This window comes from Dermacentor silvarum, chromosome 6, assembly GCF_013339745.2.
Source record: "Dermacentor silvarum isolate Dsil-2018 chromosome 6, BIME_Dsil_1.4, whole genome shotgun sequence".
In the NCBI taxonomy this organism is placed as follows: domain Eukaryota; kingdom Metazoa; phylum Arthropoda; class Arachnida; order Ixodida; family Ixodidae; genus Dermacentor; species Dermacentor silvarum.
The window spans coordinates 142535915-142556263 of record NC_051159.1 but is presented as its reverse complement, the minus strand read 5'-3'; the positions used below and the strand labels follow the sequence as shown (position 1 = coordinate 142556263).

The window sequence follows — 20349 nt, the reverse complement described above, 5'->3', positions numbered from 1 at the left end:
ATACGAGAAGGGGGATTTCTCCGGTGGATTTTAATGTTGAAAACGATATATTTTACTAACTTGTAGAAAAAAACATTCTGGCACAAATTTCGTACAATTTAGGAGGCTTTTCGTTAAATGTCCACGAGACAATTGTTTTGTACGTGTGGGTGTTGAAAATGAATTGAATTGAATGCCAGTTTGATATTGCAGGCTATGGAGCGTATGGAGAGTCGCAAACCGACTTCTCCACGGGCAAGTTGCACTACCATTCGTTATTTGGCTCGCAGGAACGCAAGGCTACTTCCATTATATTCCACGTTTGCTTGATTTTCTAGGTTATGGAGCGTACGGACAGTCGGGGTCATTTTTCGCCACGGGTAAGCTATACACCGTCCTTTCTGATTGTCTTACAAACATGTATGGTTACTTCGAGGTGGTTTGCATAGAAGGTGGGAATAGTGTCATCCGTAGTGCAAGCATGCGAAATAGTCGTGTACCAGTTCTGAGGATGAGTGGCGGCTTAACTCAGAAAGTGTACCAGAGAAATGTCAAATAGAAAAATGAAAATGCTCCCAGCCGATAGTTTATGACGACTTCCTCGAAATGAAACTCGGTGACGACCACATCGCTTACCTGAATTGCAGATTGAGTACAGAATTTGTTTTGTCGCGAATTATGATGTGCTCGTGAACATTTATTGTTGGCTGTAGATGCGAGAGAACAGAACTTTGCGGGCAACAGGAGTTTCAACTACTCTCATTTGTTTAGTGGTCTTAACTTTAGTTGTACCATTAGCTTCCTTCTTTTTCATCGCAATAGAGCCACGGCAAGTATGAGAAATATTAAACATTAGAACGCTGTCAGTACACTGACAGAGCCCCTACAGAAAAAAAAACAAGCGAAAACAAAATGATTTTTTTATAAAATAGAATGCGTACAGGCTTCTTATTTCTTGCGCGATTCCAGGGCAGTCTTACACGCACCTCACCTCTAGTAAAAGGGCAATCTAAATTGTTTCTTTCATATTTACACGTGTACTTGTTTATCTTTCACCGGTGACCGCTTTTCACCGGCTAACAAATGTTAAACCTTATCGCTCGGCATATGTATCGGAAGTTTCTCGAACGTTAACGAGACTTCTATCCGTTTTCTGTTGTCACCGACGCTTATGTAACTTGATACCTTCAGAAGGGATCAAAGGGGAGCCCTTCTGCGTTCTGCCAAGGACAAATTCGGAAGTGGATGCTGAATGAAGCTGCAGAGTTGCTAGAGGAATTCATGAAAACCAGTAAATACGCAGACTGAAATACGCATGATTGAAATAGAAAAATCTGGGCTCCACTTCCCTGCTACCCAGTTTGAGGCAATTTAGACAGCTATCGCTTTAGCGTCGACTTCATATAATTTTTGTATACCTCAACATAGCTGAAGTGAAGAGCTTTGTTCCCGCTCCCCTCCTCCAGCCAATCCTTTAAGGTAAATGAGTCTTTTCATGCCGATAAATATGCTCCTTAAGTACCTCCCATCAAATGGGACACTCTGGCAAAAAATTGATCTGCCACACTTTCCACATGCCTACTTGAGGTCTAGACACGTTAAGACGCAGCTTTAACGTTACGCTTCCAATGAAAATAGACTTGAAATGCCGAAATTATTTATGTACTTAATAGCTGAACAGATTTGAATGAAATTTGTTGTGTTTCAAAAAGAAACAAGCCCAAGTCTACTGACTGGCTCTTTTACAAATTAGGGTCTCAGAATTTAAAAACAAGATGGTTACATAGGCAAAATCAACACAAATGAAGCATGCCGTTCAATGGTCCAGATTAGTAGCGGTGGAGACCTGCCGCCCGGTGTTCTGTTTGCACAGTATGCATATCTCAGGTAATGGACTTTTATTGAATTGTGCAACAATTTAGAGAAAATTTAAAAAGTTGATTCTGTACTTCGACTTGCTATATTTTTTCTGGCTTTATTTTCTTTTCCCAAGAAGGCAACCAATACTCCACTTCTTCCGAAGCCGGTCGTAAGTGCTGTTCTCGCTTCTATATATACCAGCGCCCACGCGTGACGTTTGAGGTAATTCAAAACTACGCTGTTAACACATGTTTTACAAAGCTTTGCATGTTAACATTTTAAAGTAAGCTTAACTGGAGCTTTTTACTTAAAGAGCGACAATATCCACGAGAGTTTGAATGCTTGGAACATTTTTGCACTGCGCGAAGCTGTCATTTATCGAAGTAAAATATACAGGAGATATAATTGCAATGCTGCAGGTGTCGTGTCTTTGATTACGTAATATTATTCATGGTATTAAAATAGGTTTACATTTCTCCAGTGAATACTAATATTATCGATGATAGCTTGGGTCCTTCCGAAAAATATCAAGAACACCAAAACCCTCATGGCTTTTAAAATTATTAGGGTCGAGACAGCCGGTTACATTGAAGACTATAAGAGTATGCTGCTATAAAATTACCTTGTTAAATGTATACCACATAGAGAATAATGGGGTTTTCATGTTTTAAACCTTAATGCTCTATTTTTTCTTGCATACTTTGAGCTTATTCTGGGTAACATCAACTTTGTTGACAACAGCACTGACAGTTCTAAAAAGCAGTTCGCAAAAGAATGAGTAAAAGATGCTATCAACAAGAAACTAAAGGGCACTAATACTGAACAAGGTAAGTTTCACAATGAAACAACAAATATGGCATGTCACCGAATACTACTAAATATATGCACGATATATTGGGTACCGAAGTTCACAGCTGTATTTCAAAAATAATGCAAGAACTCCACTGGAGTTGCCTACGTATATGTAAGCATACCTACCCCCAGATTTAAGTTAACACATACACCCCCCCCCCCCCCCCAATAAAAGAGAAAATTTTCAAGTTGATCCACTCCCAAATTTCAGTTGTCTCACCCCAAATTTCATGTTGGCCCACCACCAGATTTCAAGTTTGCCCGCCTCCAAATATAAGCTGACCCACCCCCAAATTTATGTTGGCCCAACCCCAAATTCAAGTTGGCTGCTCCTAAATTTAAGCTGACCCATCCCCAATTGAGGTTGACCCACCCCCAAGTTTAGGTTGACCCACCCCCAAATTTTAATTGACCCACCACCTAATTTAGGTTGGCCCACCCCAAAATTCAAGTTGGCCCACCACCAAATTTCAAGTTGGCTCACCCCAAATAAAGTTGGCCCACCCCCGAACTACAAGTGGGCCCACCCCCAAATTTAAATTGTCCAACCCAATTCCTAAATTTCAAGTTGCCCCCCCCCCCCCCCCCCCCCCCTAGTATAAGTTTCCCTGTGCATTTTCTATGGAGCCCTTGCAGTACACTTTTCACGTGCATTTCCACGTGACAAAGCTGGGGTACTCGCCAAAGAATGCTTACGCATTAAAACTACTTGCATGACGTATCTATGCACATTCGAGATGATATAATTAAACATTTCAAGTAAACAATTGTTTTCATTCCACGTTAAAACGATGAATGGGGACTTTTGTGGTCCATGATTTTGTTTGGCAATTAGCTTTGTCAAATCTTTGTCAAAGGATTGGGAGCCGCATTCTACAGAATAGTTATGTCGCCGGGTGCTGCTGGGAGCTCCCTTAACACATTTGCAGTTCAAAAGCTCGTGAGAGTTAGGAGCACTCTGTCTCGAATAATCTAAGTTTTGGAACAGCAATCGAATTACTACAGGGACTCGTATCAGTTTGATAATGCGACGAGAGGTGAATGTCGCTTCTAGTTAATGCGAACGTTCCAGCGAAGGCTAGGTTATTTCGAGCAGGTAATGATTCAGACCTGGTAAACAGGCATGCCTGTTGATACACCTAGGTAACCTTGCACCATGCCTTTTTTTCTTTCAGGAGAACAAGAATCGTAAGTTTTATGTTTCTAAGGCTTCAAAATAGTATGAAGTTGCTCAGGATGTTGCCAGTTTTCAGTGATCCCTCTCAAGTTTGCATGGAGTACGCGAAAACGAATGTCTAATCGTTCCCCCTAATTACCACAGTTCAAACGGCACTGATGTTTCTTGATTTAATACATCTTTGCACTCTATAAAGAGATAAATTAGAGCGCCATTGCAAATGCTTGTTCCTATACAGACATAAACAACATTCGCTTTAAAAGTAAAACACTTTTCATGAATTATTAAAAGCCAGACAATTCCGAGCGCAATATCCACTATCTCTGCGCGTTTAGTGCGCTTATGCATTCGATATCTCCACAATAGAATGGAAACCACAGTACACTGCAATGTATGCGACGCCATTTTGCATCGTCATTCATTGGAAGCCGTACAGATGGGTGCTCCTAAAGCGTAGCCCACGCCACCATAAGTTGCGTTTGTTCTTTCGTGCGTAAGAAAAGTTAGCCTTCCAAACTTGTTAACTCAATGAGCTTAACCTGGATGCTTCATTAACGACTTGAATTAATGTTTTCTAGTAGTGCCCCACAAGGACAGATGCCGTGGTTGAGAACGAATCAAAGTGTGCGAAGTTGGACCGTGTGCAAACGTAGCGCGATAACCAAGCGTATGACTGTCATAAAGGAACGGTGTTTTCGGTGAGCACCAACTTAAAACACATTTGCACAAAACGAATGCGCAGGTGCCGTGGGACGGCAGGCTAAAAATACTTCAAAAATGCTTTATTTGTGAATGCCCCTTTTAGAACTTTGAAATCTTCCACGTTGCAAATAAGTCAGATTCGTGGATGGCTTACTCTATTACTTTGTTCTCACAGCGATCGCACCATCATAAGTTTAGGGCTGCTGGTCACGTTCTTCATCCTCTTGTTGGTCATTTCCGTCGGAGTCGTGCTGGCCTTCTATCTAGGTGCGTAAACTTAGAAACTTGTTCACAGCCACCCTCGAATTGCCGTTTATGCGTATGCTTTCCTAATGCCGTAGCACTTTTAAAGGATGTCTTTCCAGTCCTTGTTCACGTCTTTTACGTTGTGTCCCACGCATGGCTTTTCTTATCATTCGAGGTATACTAAAAACATAATTATTACATTGTGGCAATTCGCCAAAGTCAAAGTTCCGTTACCAACCAAGAAGAAATAAGTGGAATAATGTCTCTCCCACATGCGTTTTTTTTCTAAATCTCTTTTTCAGGGGAGCCCTCTAGCACTACGGAAGGTGAGCCTAAAATTATTAGTTCTTCTTGCAACACATGTAGATGCGAGAACGAGATTGGGTGTAATGTGCCAATGTTCCCGAGTCTAAATTTCTTTCAACGCGATTAAGATATTTAACTTAATGAATTCTAGCAGGGGGCCTTTAGCGACGAATGAGAGTTGGTGTGGCGCCACTGCTCTCTTTGGTGGGAAATGTACAAGTGATGGTGCTTGGTTATTTGCACGCTTAAGTATATTTCCTCGCCTCCCCAGAGACTCTTAATAAGGTGGTTTACAAAACAGGCGTCTGAACTTACAGGATTTGGAAAAATAACTGAGGACAGAAATAAAGAAAAAAAAAACGTGTGCATCAAGTGATGTAGATGTCAAGAACGGTGACATATTATGAAAGGTTTGTGGCATGCAAGTAGGGTTAATGGGAAAGTTGCCACCTATATACCACTAGGCAAGATCAGACATTTCGTAAAAACGTGTACGCGTATGACCGACACCATTAATTAATTTATGAAGTGAAAACGAAAAGGAAGATACAGAAGAGTTCGTTAAACCTTTTAACTTAAAGATCGAGGGCCAAACAGCTCAGTTTCTGCAATTCGGATTCAATAACGACTTATAATGTCGTTCGAACGCGTAATTTGTTGGTGACCTGTCATGACATGCCACAATATTACAGGCAAAATTGCTCACTGATCTTGCTTTGAAAGAGTTAAAATCCAATTGCAGCTTTTGGTATACTTCGCTTAGCTTCTTGATCTCAAATAATGCATTCTATGGTAAATCTAAACAAGACAAAAGGTACACAGGTACATGGAGGCTTGAATAGAGGCGCAGATAACGCAAGCAGCCACACAAGTGCGTCTGCAACAACAGGAAGAAGCTTCTGAAGAGGACGCGTTGGATAAAAGCACTACAGCAACATTTATTTCATTTACCAAACACAAGATTGGTAGTAAAAAAGATATACAAGGTAAATATACCTGGTAGCGAAGCTTCCATAGAAGCCCATACGTTCAAAACATGGCGGCTCATCCCTGGTTCATGGGGCTTAGCGCCATCTGTGTGAGGAGGGATGAAGAAAAAATAATGTGAAGTATATTCGTTAAAAACTGAAGTGACGTCATTTTGCTATCATAGGCGCGAAATTTTGTTATTGGAGGCCTGCCATTAGAGCTGTATATTCAAATGCCCCGCCATTCGACTTGATCGGCGTTCCGAGCTTTCAGCGTGGAAAGCGATGCAGGAAAAGATCAGCCGTACGGGTGTCGAAATCGCATCGCTGCACAGAACATACTTTTTTTGGAGGCCGACAAACGCTTTGGGCATAGATTGCGTAGAGTGATCGTCCTTTCGTCGGATGCCAAGCCCGTCGGCTAGCGCTGTCGCACGGAAACAACTAAAGTAAACAAGTATCTGACTGCCGCAACTCAGTACTTTTGACTGCACAGGTTAAAATGAAACTACCCGCGTCACCAAATTCAGGCAAACGTCGACAAGCAAAACAACACAACATGTGAGGGGGGCGTATTGTAACAGGTGAACTTTAGGAGCACGCCTTTCTGCCCACTTCAAAAGCTGCATTACGTTGCAAGTGATGGCGCAGCAACTGCATTACATTGCAACTGACGGCGCAGCCAATGCAGACTTTTATCGAAACATGTGGCGAACGGTTTTACAGCGAAAGCTGTATCTGGCTAGGCGAAACGAAAAACCGTTCGCCACATGTTTCGATAAAGGTTTCCATTGGCTGCGCCGTCATTACGTCGTTCTCTACGTCGCACTCAAGCGCGCGCGCCATGGCAGCGCCGTTAGTGACGTCGTTCTCAGCGTCGTACCCAAGCACGCGCGCCAAGTGCCACTCGAGAAACTCCCGCCAAAAGCGGGCGTTGGGACGGCGAACGCGTTCCCGCCGTTGCCACGTTGACGCTGCTTTGGCTGCAACGCCACCTCCTCGGCTCGCCGTTGTCGCATGCGTTCGGTTTCTCGAGTTAGCTCGGCGTCGTGGTTAGTAGCACCCGCCCGCCATTGGCGCTTGCGTTTCACTAGAAACACAAACATGTAACCAATAATTGAGAAACGCTTCAATACAGCGTCGGGATTAACCCACTGCTAAACACCGGGGCGGCACGTTTCAGCTTTGCTGGTTAACCATCTGTAGGGACTGCTTGGACTGTGTTTTTTTTTTTCGTTTCGCCTAGCCATATACAGCTTTCGCTGTAAAAATTCGGCTGTGTCACTTAAGGCTGCTTACGTGTGAGAATGTGAAAACAATATAGTTCCTTGGGTGCGATGTTTCTTTCCGCACGTTCCTTGTCCGCGCAAGCTCTCACCTGCGTTCCAAGTGCACCTGGGTAAGGCCAAATGAAAACGCGCCAAGCGTCTCAACGCACTCGCTTGCCCGTGAAGAGTTCATAACTTGAAGTACCGCTCAGCGGCGTTCAATTGTACAATAACGCTTTTATTGCGACAGCAATTATATGGACACTCCAAGCGCATTCCTGCCGTCACCGTCGTCGTCGCCGTCATCTTAGCCGTGAGGTTCCGTATAAAGTCCAACGGCAATAAAATCGTCGCCATGCGCCGTATGCTGTATTTGCGAGTGAAAGTGCACGAGGGACGCGCGCTTTCATGGAGAGCGCACGCACGGCGGAGCGCAAACGCGATGTCTCCCGTCTTGTGAAACGCCGTGGGGGGATGGGAGGAAGGGAAAGGAGGCGACGTTTAGCTGCGACATTAAATGCGTATGTTGCGAGCGGGCGCAAGGGAACTGTCAGAAAGGAGGAGAGCGGGAAGGCAGTTCCGGAAGGAGGGGGCGTAGCTTCTACTCGGCCACCAACTGCGTACTTTGCGCTGCTGAAAGCTGTCACACGCACCGTATCTTGAAAGCGATCTCCACACGGCTCTGACCTTTGTATGCGCTGTGCTTGCTCCACTCAGTTTCCGTTGAAGCGATAGACCGCACGAACATTCGGTCGCTGCTCCTGGCGCACTTGCTCACGCCATCGTTTTGACAGTGCCTGTCTGCGGTCATCAAGTGTGATCTATTCATGTTTGTTAGTGCGCGCTGACACCATGCTTGTTGATTCAGTTAGTAAACGAATGTATGAAGCTACTATAATTACTCCGCATACTCTACTGGTAAATTTGCTATTGCAATTGATAGTTTGCTATAAAGGACACAGTTTGCTGTCGCAAACTCTGTCTTCTTTAACACGATAGCGTTGATGGCCTAGTGTCGCATAAAATCTTCGGACGTCTGTATCCGACGCCGGCGTTCCGTGAGCGACAATTCTCGTGTATATTTAGGTATATGTATATGCCACGCCTTGTTATACGACATGCCGTATATGCGGGTTATATTGCCACACTATTCTATCACTGAAGTTGCTCATATTTTTATTACATTCTTGACAAAGGTATTCCTCAGAATTTTGAGAAGGACAGCCCACAAACAAATGTCATGGAACAAAATACCGACAGCACATGCCTTTTATGTGTAAATCTTCTCAGACTGAAATATTAAAATGCGAAACAATAACACAAGGTCGGCCCTCGCAAAAGTCCGTGTTTCTACAAGAAAGCGCGCCTTCGTGCATAGCGTTCCCCGCTAGCATTTCCTGGTAAACATTAGGCTTACATAGGTTGCAGCTGCCGGGAAGCGTGCGAAGCAGTCAGGGATCTTTGAATGCTATCGCGTTCCACTCTTAAAGGCGAAGCTTAAGCGTCCTACAAATTTTTATTTTATGCACTCATTTTGCACACGCATGACGCGGCGCCACCGTCTCCCATTGGCTGCACCATCACGTGCCCAACAACGCACGCACTAGCCCACACATTAGTCAGCCATAGGCACACCTTTAGTCAATCAGAACTACAGTGTACTAGAAGAGCTATTCTAGTACACTGTAACTGTGTCCTTTATAGCAAACTATCAATTGCAATAGCAAATTTACCAGTAGAGTATGCGGAGTAATTATAGTAGCTTCATACATTCGTTTACTAACTGAATCAACAAGCATGGTGTCAGCGCGCACTAACAAACATGAATAGATCACACTTGATGACCGCAGACAGGCACTGTCAAAACGATGGCGTGAAAGCTGGTTTCAGATACAGCGAAAGCTGTATCTGGCTAGGCGAAACGAAAAACCGTTCGCCACATGTTTCGATAAGAGCTGTATATTCAAATGCCCCGCCATTGGAGTGTCCGTGTGGAGATCGCTTTCAAGATACGGTGCGCGTGACAGCTTTCAGCAGCGCAAAGTACGCAGTTGGTGGCCGAGTAGAAGCTACGCCCCCTCCTTCCGGAACTGCCTTCCCGCTCTCCTCCTTTCTGACAGTTCCCTTGCGCCCGCTCGCAACATACGCATTTAATGATGATAAGTGGTTCTTGAGGGAAAGGGAAAGGTTGGCGCTATCTTCTGCAGCCCTTGAGGGAGCACGGCTCAGCGCCAATTCGCATTTAATGTCGCAGCTAAACGTCGCCTCCTTTCCCTTCCTCCCATCCCCCCACGGCGTTTCACAAGACGGGAGACATCGCGTTTGCGCTCCGCCGTGCGTGCGCTCTCCATGAAAGCGCGCGTCCCTCGTGCACTTTTTTTTTATTTCGAAAGCTTGCCCTTAGGCATAATACTTTCACTCGCAAATACAGCATACGGCGCATGGCGACGATTTTATTGCCGTTGGACTTTATACGGAACCTCACGGCTAAGATGACGGCGACGACGACGGTGACGGCAGGAATGCGCTTGGAGTGTCCATATAATTGCTGTCGCAATAAAAGCGTTATTGTACAATTGAACGCCGCTGAGCGGTACTTCAAGTTATGAACTCTTCACGGGCAAGCGAGTGCGTTGAGACGCTTGGCGCGTTTTCATTTGGCCTTACCCAGGTGCACTTGGAACGCATGTTTCGATACAGCTCTTATCGAAACATGTGGCGAACGGTTTTTCGTTTCGCCTAGCCAGATACAGCTTTCGCTGTAAAACCGTTCGCCACATGTTTCGATAAGAGCTGTATATTCAAATGCCCCGCCATTCGACTTGATCGGCGTTCCGAGCTTTCAGCATGGAAAGCGATGCAGGAAAAGATCAGCCGTACGGGTTTACAGCGAAAGCTGTATCTGGCTAGGCGAAACGAAAAACCGTTCGCCACATGTTTCGATAAGAGCTGTATATTCAAATGCCCCGCCATTCGACTTGATCGGCGTTCCGAGCTTTCAGCATGGAAAGCGATGCAGGAAAAGATCAGCCGTACGGGTGTCGAAATGGCATCGCTGCACAGAACATACTTTTTATTGCGATAGCAATTATATGGACACTCAAAAGCAGATTTCTGCCGTCGGCGTCGCCGTCGCCGTCGCCGTGAGGTTCCGTATGACGTCATTTGGAGAAGAAATCGTCGCCGCGCGCCGAACGCTGCATGTGCGAGTGAAAGGGCGCGAGGGGCGCGTCTTTCACGCGGAGTGAACGCACGGCGGAGAACAAACGCGCGTTCTGCGCCGTGCTCGCTTAAGGGCTGCAGAAGTAGGCGTCTCTGTTCTCCTTCACAATCACCATGTATGTAGAGCAAACGCGCCTTCTTCCGACGAGCGAGAGGCCGTGGGGGAGGGGGAGGGAAGGGAGGCGACGTTTAGCTGCGGCACGCAGTGCCTATTTATATCAGAGGCTCCGGCAACAGTCACCAACGCTGCACGCATTTTGAGCGAACGCGGGCAAAACGCCGATGGCGTCGACACCAGTTCTGCGTGTTGCCGATGCTGCTGCATGTCCAAGTTTATACAGCTGATAAAGCTAATATCATTACTCCGTATTATTTTGGAGGCCGACAAACGCTTTGGGCATAGATTGCGTAGAGTGATCGTCCTTTCGTCGGATGCCAAGCCCGTCGGCTAGCGCTGTCGCACGGAAACCACTAAAGTAAACAAGTATCTGACTGCCGCAACTCAGTACTTTTGACTGCACAGGTTAAAATGAAACTACCCGCGTCACCAAATTCAGGCAAACCTCACGGCTAAGATGACGGCGACGACGACGGTGACGGCAGGAATGCGCTTGGAGTGTCCATATAATTGCTGTCGCAATAAAAGCGTTATTGTACAATTGAACGCCGCTGAGCGGTACTTCAAGTTATGAACTCTTCACGGGCAAGCGAGTGCGTTGAGACGCTTGGCGCGTTTTCATTTGGCCTTACCCAGGTGCACTTGGAACGCAGGTGAGAGCTTGCGCGGACAAGGAACGTGCGGAAAGAAACATCGCACCCAAGGAACTATATTGTTTTCACATTCTCACACGTAAGCAGCCTTAAGTGACACAGCCGAATTTTTACAGCGAAAGCTGTATATGGCTAGGCGAAACGAAAAAAAAAAAAAAACACAGTCCAAGCAGTCCCTACAGATGGTTAACCAGCAAAGCTGAAACGTGCCGCCCCGGTGTTTAGCAGTGGGTTAATCCCGACGCTGTATTGAAGCGTTTCTCAATTATTGGTTACATGTTTGTGTTTCTAGTGAAACGCAAGCGCCAATGGCGGGCGGGTGCTACTAACCACGACGCCGAGCTAACTCGAGAAACCGAACGCATGCGACAACGGCGAGCCGAGGAGGTGGCGTTGCAGCCAAAGCAGCGTCAACGTGGCAACGGCGGGAACGCGTTCGCCGTCCCAACGCCCGCTTTTGGCGGGAGTTTCTCGAGTGGCACTTGGCGCGCGTGCTTGGGTATGACGCTGAGAACGACGTCACTAACGGCGCTGCCATGGCGCGCGCGCTTGAGTGCGACGTAGAGAACGACGTAATGACGGCGCAGCCAATGGAAACCTTTATCGAAACATGTGGCGAACGGTTTTTCGTTTCGCCTAGCCAGATACAGCTTTCGCTGTAAAACCGTTCGCCACATGTTTCGATAAAAGTCTGCATTGGCTGCGCCGTCAGTTGCAATGTAATGCAGTTGCTGCACCATCACTTGCAACGTAATGCAGCTTTTGAAGTGGGCAGAAAGGCGTGCTCCTAAAGTTCACCTGTTACAATACGCCCCCCTCACATGTTGTGTTGTTTTGCTTGTCGACGTTTGCCTGAATTTGGTGACGCGGGTAGTTTCATTTTAACCTGTGCAGTCAAAAGTACTGAGTTGCGGCAGTCAGATACTTGTTTACTTTAGTTGTTTCCGTGCGACAGCGCTAGCCGACGGGCTTGGCATCCGACGAAAGGACGATCACTCTACGCAATCTATGCCCAAAGCGTTTGTCGGCCTCCAAAAAAAGTATGTTCTGTGCAGCGATGCCATTTCGACACCCGTACGGCTGATCTTTTCCTGCATCACTTTCCATGCTGAAAGCTCGGAACGCCGATCAAGTCGAATGGCGGGGCATTTGAATATACAGCTCTTATCGAAACATGTGGCGAACGGTTTTTCGTTTCGCCTAGCCAGATACAGCTTTCGCTGTAAAACCGTTCGCCACATGTTTCGATAAAAGTCTGCATTGGCTGCGCCGTCAGTTGCAATGTAATGCAGTTGCTGCGCCATCACTTGCAACGTAATGCAGCTTTTGAAGTGAGCAGAAAGGCGTGCTCCTAAAGTTCACCTGTTACAATACGCCCCCCTCACATGTTGTGTTGTTTTGCTTGTCGACGTTTGCCTGAATTTGGTGACGCGGGTAGTTTCATTTTAACCTGTGCAGTCAAAAGTACACTGTACACACTGTTCCACTTACACTGTAGTACACAACAACACTGTAACTGAATCAACAATCAACAACACTAGGCCATCAACGCTATCGTGTTAAAGAAGACAGTTACAATACGCCCCCCTCACATGTTGTGTTGTTTTGCTTGTCGACGTTTGCCTGAATTTGGTGACGCGGGTAGTTTCATTTTAACCTGTGCAGTCAAAAGTACACTGTACACACTGTTCCACTTACACTGTAGTACAAAACAACACTGTAACTGAATCAACAATCAACAACACTAGGCCATCAACGCTATCGTGTTAAAGAAGGCAGAGTTTGCGACAGCAAACTGTGTCCTTTATAGCAAACTATCAATTGCAATAGCAAATTTACCAGTAGAGTATGCGGAGTAATTATAGTAGCTTCATACATTCGTTTACTAACTGAATCAACAAGCATGGTGTCAGCGCGCACTAACAAACATGAATAGATCACACTTGATGACCGCAGACAGGCACTGTCAAAACGATGGCGTGAGCAAGTGCGCCAGGAGCAGCGACCGAATGTTCGTGCGGTCTATCGCTTCAACGGAAACTGAGTGGAGCAAGCACAGCGCATACAAAGGTCAGAGCCGTGTGGAGATCGCTTTCAAGATACGGTGCGCGTGACAGCTTTCAGCAGCGCACTGTACACTATTCTCGCCACTGTAATCAGAACCGTGGAGCCGCCGTGGCGTCGGGGAAGCGTTCGCGTCTCGCACCCCGGAGGCCGGTATTCGATTTCCACATAGACCGAAATTTACGAAATTTTCTTTTCAAAGGCATTAATTTACTTTGTTCACAGGAACCTCACTGAGAAATCTGACGTCAATCCGAGCATTTTTACTCCTTGCGGTGTCGGCCATTTTTGGTACCATCTTTCGGTCCCGTTGACGGATTTTCGGGTAATGGGGCATATAGTGCTTCCCAGTTTACTGGGAAGATCGTCATAGTGGGCATGATATTATTTCGGATAGCTTCGCTCATAAAATACGGCAGTCTTGGTTTGAAGTGTATAGTGTAGGCTTCATAAGTAACGATTACAAAGAATGCTACGCACTATATGACAATTCACCAGGGAGGAGTTTCTACCGTAATTTCTTTCCTTTCGATTCTATTCATTTCTATTGCGATAGCAATTATATGGACACTCCAAAGCAGATTTCTGCCGTCGGCGTCGGCGTCGGTGTCGTCGTCGCCGTCGCCGTGAATTTCCGTATGACGTCAATGGAGATGAAATCGTCGCCGCGCGCCGAACGCTGTATGTGCGAGTCAAAGGGCGTGAAGGACGCGCGCTTTCACGGGGAGTGAACGCACGGCGGAGAAAAAACGCGCGTTCTGCGCCGTGCTCCCTTAAGGGGTGCAGAAGTAGGCGTCTCTTTCCTCCTTTACAATCACCCTATATGTAGAGCAAACGCGCCTTCTTCCGACGCGCGGGGAGGGGGGGAGGGAAGGGAGGTGACGTTTAGCTGCGGCACCAAGTGCCTATTTATATAAGAAGGTGGTAAAGACTTCCGACGCTGCTCGACGAGTGTCCCGTTCTGATGTCGTCGAAAACGTCTGAGCCGCCTCCAGAGGCAACAGTCACCAACGCCGCACGCTTTTTGTGCGAACGCGGGCAAAACGCCGACGGCGTCGACAACAGTTCTGCGTGTTGCCGGTGCTGCTGCATGTCCAAGTTTATACAGCTGATAAAGCTACTATCATTACTCCGTATAGCTCTCTACAAATTTGCTATCGCAATTGATGTTTCGCGTTTCGGGTGAAACTGCGACAACTTTTTCATAATCCGTGCCGCCCAGTGGCCATTCTCGCTATAGCGGGACTGTGTTTTCATGCGAACAAATGATGATAGGCAAGAAAAATGGAAAACGGGAAGAATAGTTACAAAATACGGCCTGAAATTACGCTGAACGCGTAATTTCTGGGGCCCCAATATAGCGGCAACTATATTCCACGATGACGACAAGGAGGCGTTATATTTGATATTTACTTAAATGACGGCGCCGTCATCTAATGCTTTCAGTCACGTGCGAAACATTTTGTAACATTATCTGGCGGTGTTAGGTGCTTGTATCTGGTTGTCAATATCAATTGTTCTAAAAGTTTTTTTTCGCTAACAAAAGAAATGTTACCAGACCGCTCTGCAAACTAGACATGGCGTACAAGATGGTCAACTTCTCGGTCGTCCAAGCCAGCGCGCTTCTTTCGGGCCTCCATCTATACTTTACGATCAATGCTCGCATTGATCGCATTCTCGACTGCTTCTGTTGCCGACTCCTTTTTCGCATCTATGCTGCCGACTTTTTTAATGCTTGTCTCTGGTAGGTTGTTGTGAGTAAAGGGCTCGTGTTTGATCGGCAGGACAAGCAGCTTTCGCAAGTGGGCGGAAAGGCAAAGAACGCTTTACCTCAAAACTGTCTTCTATTCAAGTTTATGAGGCACATATGAAAGGCCTGCCATTGGTACGTAAAATTAAGTTTTGCTGTTTAGGCCTAAAACAAAAGTGTTAAGAGAACACTTGTGAACATTTGTGAATATATTGCTTAATAATAGCTCTTTCTAATATACATTACATCCCGCATGTAATTACAACTTTTATTTTTTCGTAACCTTTGTGGAGGGCAGTTCTAGGAGAAGCTGAAGCGCGCCCCGGCACTGATCTGGGGGCGAAAATCACAGCCCACAAGACGGGCCGTGGAAGAACTGTCAAGGAACCTTATGTAGAGCCAATGGCGCCTGAGGTCAGGATACCAGTACCCGCACAAGATTCACAGACTTCTGTGGCCCTCCCCATTTCACGTGAGTTCGCTACATTTACATATTTCTTGTCATTCTAAGAATTTGTGGTTTGCATGGCGTACGTAATAGGTAGATGAAATTATTGTGATAGCAATTATATGGACACTCCAAGCGCATTTTGTCGTCGTCGCCGTGAGGTTCCTTATAAAGTCCAACGGCGTTAAAATTGCCGCCGCGCGCCGTATGTTGTATGTGCGAGTGAAAGCGCGCGAAGGACGCGCGCTTTCACGGAGAGCGAACGCACGGCGGAGAGCAAACGCGACTTCTGTCGTGCCAAAGCCCGTAGGGGGATGGGAGGGACGGAGTGAGGGCAGGCGACGTTTAGCTGCGGCACCAAATGCGTATCTTGCAACCGGGCGCAAGGGGAACTGACGACTGAATCTCCCACGCGGAAAGGAGGAAAGCGGGAAGGCAGCGCGGGAGGGAGGAGCTGCGGCTTCTACTCTTCCAGCAACTGCATCCTTATACCTTGCGCCGCTGCGAGCTGTCGCGCGCACCCTATCTTGAAAGCGATCTCCACACGGCTCTTACCTTTGTATGCGCTGTGCTTTCGCCGCTCAGTTTTTAAGTTGAACCGATAGACAGCACGAATTTTCGCTCGCTGCTACGGGCGCGCTTGCTCACGCCTGCGTTGTGACAGTGGTTGTCTGCGGTCATCGAGTGTGATCTATTCATGTTTGCTTGTTGGCGCTGACACCATGCTTGTTATTTCGGCTAGTAAACGAATGTGTCGAAGTTTATGGAACCGATAAAACTACAATCCCTACTCCGCATAACTCTCTACTAATTTCCTATCGGAATTGATGCTTCGCTTTTCGGGCGAAACTGCGGCATTTCTTATATAGTCCAGAATAATAGCGCAGTTCACAGGCGAATGAAATCCTGGATAAAACATACGTACAAACGAACTATAATTATAATTAGGATACCGTCAAGGTGGCTCAATAATTATGACGTATTGGTGGGGAGCACGATGTCACGAAATCGATGCCTAGTGGCCGCGACAGCATTTAGGTGCGGGCGAAATTCAAGGCTCGCGTACTGACATTTATGTGTACGTTAAAGAACCTCCCAGGGCGTAATTTAATCCGTAGTCAACCACTGCGCCATCATTTCATTCAAACGTGCCTGTTGAGTGTACTTCAGGGCGGTAACTGATTAAATGGCGTGAAAACATTATGAAATTGGCCGAGTAAGAGGTTCTTTTTACGCAAGGGGCAACAGAATAAACAGTTCTGTAATGAAGACGTTATCAATATAATCATATCGGGGCTAGGGCTGTGATTTGCATCAGATTTGATTTGCTTCGCGATTCGGTATTCTTTTGGTCGCACAATTAGCGCGTTCAGCTCAACCGATTGTGTCAGGCAGTTTCCTTCGCCTCGCGGTGCTGAATGAATGTATCGGTGGCCTAAATATTTGCGTTCTTTACCTGATCTCAAAGAAGCCTGCCAAGAAATTGAGGCAACTTAGTCACCCAATTCAGAGTTTATTAAAAGCGTGTTCATTGTCAGCATAAATATATTTAGTGTATCTGATAGTAAATTACATTCTAATTACTACTGATTAATGTCGTCAGCCAACGTAGCGATTATGCTGTGGCTGGCCGTTATCAGTCTCAAAGCTTTAGCTGCGGGGTTTACTGAGCTTGAATTCCTTCGCACCTCCCCAAACATAATGATGAAGGGCCACCGGCTCTTCGGTGCCTTAGCAGCAGACCGCCCCCCCCCCCCCCAAAAAAAAATAGTTATGGCGTGTTGCGGTGTTATAATACTATAAACACATTTTTAAGTTAGTCACATTGCTGATCTCGCAATTGCGCCACTCCAGGTAGTTTATTCCGTGAAGATGCTCGTGTACCCTGCGCGACGAATTGCACTATGTCATTCCCTACATCTGTTATGACATAGGCTGCAATTGCGGAATTAAAATGGATCCGTTTCTTAAGGAAGTCCGCTCAGTCGCAGTCCTGCGATAAGCACCAGACACGCATTGGCGTTACAAACTTCTTTCCTTTTTTTTTTTGCCACGCATCATACATTAATAAGGCTATTAGGAGAAATCAACACGCGGGACGAAAATACATCTCATGGGCAACATTGCGCGTGGGCATTTAAAATTGGTGCTTTTTCTGACGGCTTTTGTAATCACGACTTTAATGTCACAGCTCTACATGTGGCAACATTTGTATACGAGTAATGTCCACCTTGCCCAGCAAACTAACGGACGTGACGTAACGGCGTTTTTTCGCGCAAAAAACTAGAAAGCAATCTTCGGTGGTCTCAGCACTACGACGCCTCGATGCCAGCATTCGAAGGGACGCTGGCATCAAGAAGCACTACCAACGCGTTCTCGCAGAAGCACTACTAGGTGGCGTTCACCGTACTCAGCACAGCGGAGCGTGGCCTCCGCAATTAGCTCTGAAAATGTTTCTGAAGTTGATCGCGGAGGCTGCAATTACGACGCGCTGTACGCGCTGATTTGACTCGGTGACGATTCAGTTACGTGCTTTGTCTTGCGCGTTGTATTAGTGTGTCAGTTACGTGCTTCGTCTTTCGCGTTGTGCTAGCGTGTGCAGCGTAGTGCAGCTTCCATATGCACGACGGTTGCTCATGGTCATCGACGTTGGTAGTCGTGATGGAGGAGACGTGCCACCAGGCGTCAGCGTGGGTGCATCAACGCCTAAGGGCGCTTTAGCCACAAAACACCAATAGACAATATTTATCAATGTGCAATAAACATTACACTACTTCTGTGAAGACACGTTTCACTTTCGTTTTTGAGTTGAGCGAATTTCAATTAACCGCTCAATGAACAGAAAGTTCAGCGGCCATTGACATCACAGAAGGTGAAAACTTAGTTTCGAAGGACTACCTGCCTATGTGTTATGTCCGTCGCCGCATGTGTGGGCCTAAGCACATAAGCACGTGTGCTAGAATGTGTACGTAAGTGCGTAAACTTAGTGTAGCAAGAATGAGCAAGAAGAGTTCAGTTGATTGCGCACGACCTATATGCTTAAATCTCGAGCAACTACCTGTGCACACGACACAATTAGTTTTCATAAAACTTGAACACTATATTCATGGACATCTTTCACGCCCTCCATATTGCAGCGGATTCTTGTTAAGAAGGCTCTCTAATGCAATGAAAACATAACTGCTCTCTTTTCAGGCAATCGAATGGCGACATTGTTTTAAAACAAGTAAAGCGAACTCGCTATAATGTTTGACATCACGAGAACGTCTATTGCTAGTCACAGCGCGTAACACCGCTAGTGAAACAGAACTATACCGACAAGTACCACTCCTCACGCAGCACCAACCGTGGCTACCCGTCGGAGTGGCATGATGTTCTGCGTCGTAGGCGATGGTCTTGCGTCCGCAGAACTCTTCAGGAAGAATTTCTGCGACTACATCGTCTATCCCGACCTTGTGGCACAAGGAGGAGAATTCGTTCCCCTGCTCGGAAAAGTCTCCTGGAACGTTTTCCAAGCGGTCAGTGCAGTGTGCCTGAATATTTGCTTTTGTCGTCGTGTCACCGCTTCTCATACTTGCCACAACGCGGACAAATTAGGTAACGGTCCCCTGATGTTTGTTATGGTAAAGAAAGTGACTTTGTTACCTAAAAGTGAGAGATGATGTGATATCGTGTTGAGACTTGGCATGTTGTTGCTGCACCTTGGACTTTCATGCCATCTCACTGTATCCGAAACCCACCTCGCAGTTGCTTTTCGTCATCCGTGACGACCCAGTGGTCTTGATCAAAACATCACTTTTCTGTAAAGCTGACGGCAAGAACATGTTTAAATCAATTCCATACTGTTGTGCGTGCGTCTGGCGTTTTATCCGGGCTGATTTTGTACGTAATCGCTTCAGAATTGAAAGTGTTAAAAGAACTGTGTATTATAATGTACACTGGGTTTCGAGAGGTTAAGAATGGAGGACATTTTGCCTCATATGTGCAGGGCGCCAAGGTTAATAGGGACGTAGGGCTGGGTCTCAGCTTCTCAGCCGTCGGAATCGGGCAACATGGCAGCACGCTTGACTCCCTCCCCAGCATGGCCACCCAGCTTGCTGGCTTCGTGCAGACGATGAACGTGACAGCCATGGGTGTCCTCAACTTCCCGCGCCACCTAGGCACAAAGGCCAATACCCTGGCACCTGCGTTCCAGGCATTTCTTCTTGTCTATTCCTCATTTCGATGTGCCCGCCATCTTCTATACCCTTATACTGCGGTTGCGTAGCGGTATATTGTGTAAAACTTAATGATCGCATCAGTGTCGCATCATAAGTCGCATCAGGGAACGCATGCAAGAAGCACAACAGACACTCGAACGTTATCGAATCGACCCACTTAAGAGCATGTATTTTATCTTTCTCGGTCCGTACTTTATTGCGCTGTTAGCGCACCTGCAGTGCAATATCTTATCAATACACCCAAGTCGCAACGAATTCACAGAGACTAATTTATAAGTCGATAATTATTCAAGCTATGAACACATTTATTAAAGTTAGTGAGATTGGGCAATTTAGCAGGAAAATTAAGAAGCTCCGCTAGCTAAAAACGTTGCACTAAAAACGTTGAAAGCATTCGCGAACACCCACGCACACATCAATCTCAGGTTTACTGCAACTGAATGTTCTACCCGTTACCGATTTATTATTATTGCCCCTGTCATATACACTACGACTTAGAGCTAGGTTTTCAGCGAC

The 20349-nt window shown here is 46.3% G+C and overlaps 1 protein-coding gene across 1 annotated transcript in view; it reads left to right on the top strand.

Annotated features, from left to right (window-relative positions):
• The first annotated feature begins 218 nt into the window (after positions 1 to 218).
• The window catches only part of LOC119456930 (uncharacterized), a 34496-nt gene continuing 14365 nt past the window's right edge, over positions 219 to 20349 (top strand). Inside the window, exons 1-8 of the mRNA XM_037718748.2 lie at positions 219 to 234; positions 318 to 359; positions 1976 to 2008; positions 4746 to 4837; positions 5119 to 5142; positions 15464 to 15637; positions 18953 to 19131; positions 19602 to 19808. Coding sequence (XP_037574676.2) covers positions 15568 to 15637; positions 18953 to 19131; positions 19602 to 19808 — 456 coding nt within the window. The 5' untranslated portion in view covers positions 219 to 234; positions 318 to 359; positions 1976 to 2008; ... (1 more) ...; positions 5119 to 5142; positions 15464 to 15567. The remainder of the gene's footprint in view (positions 235 to 317; positions 360 to 1975; positions 2009 to 4745; positions 4838 to 5118; positions 5143 to 15463; positions 15638 to 18952; positions 19132 to 19601; positions 19809 to 20349) is intronic.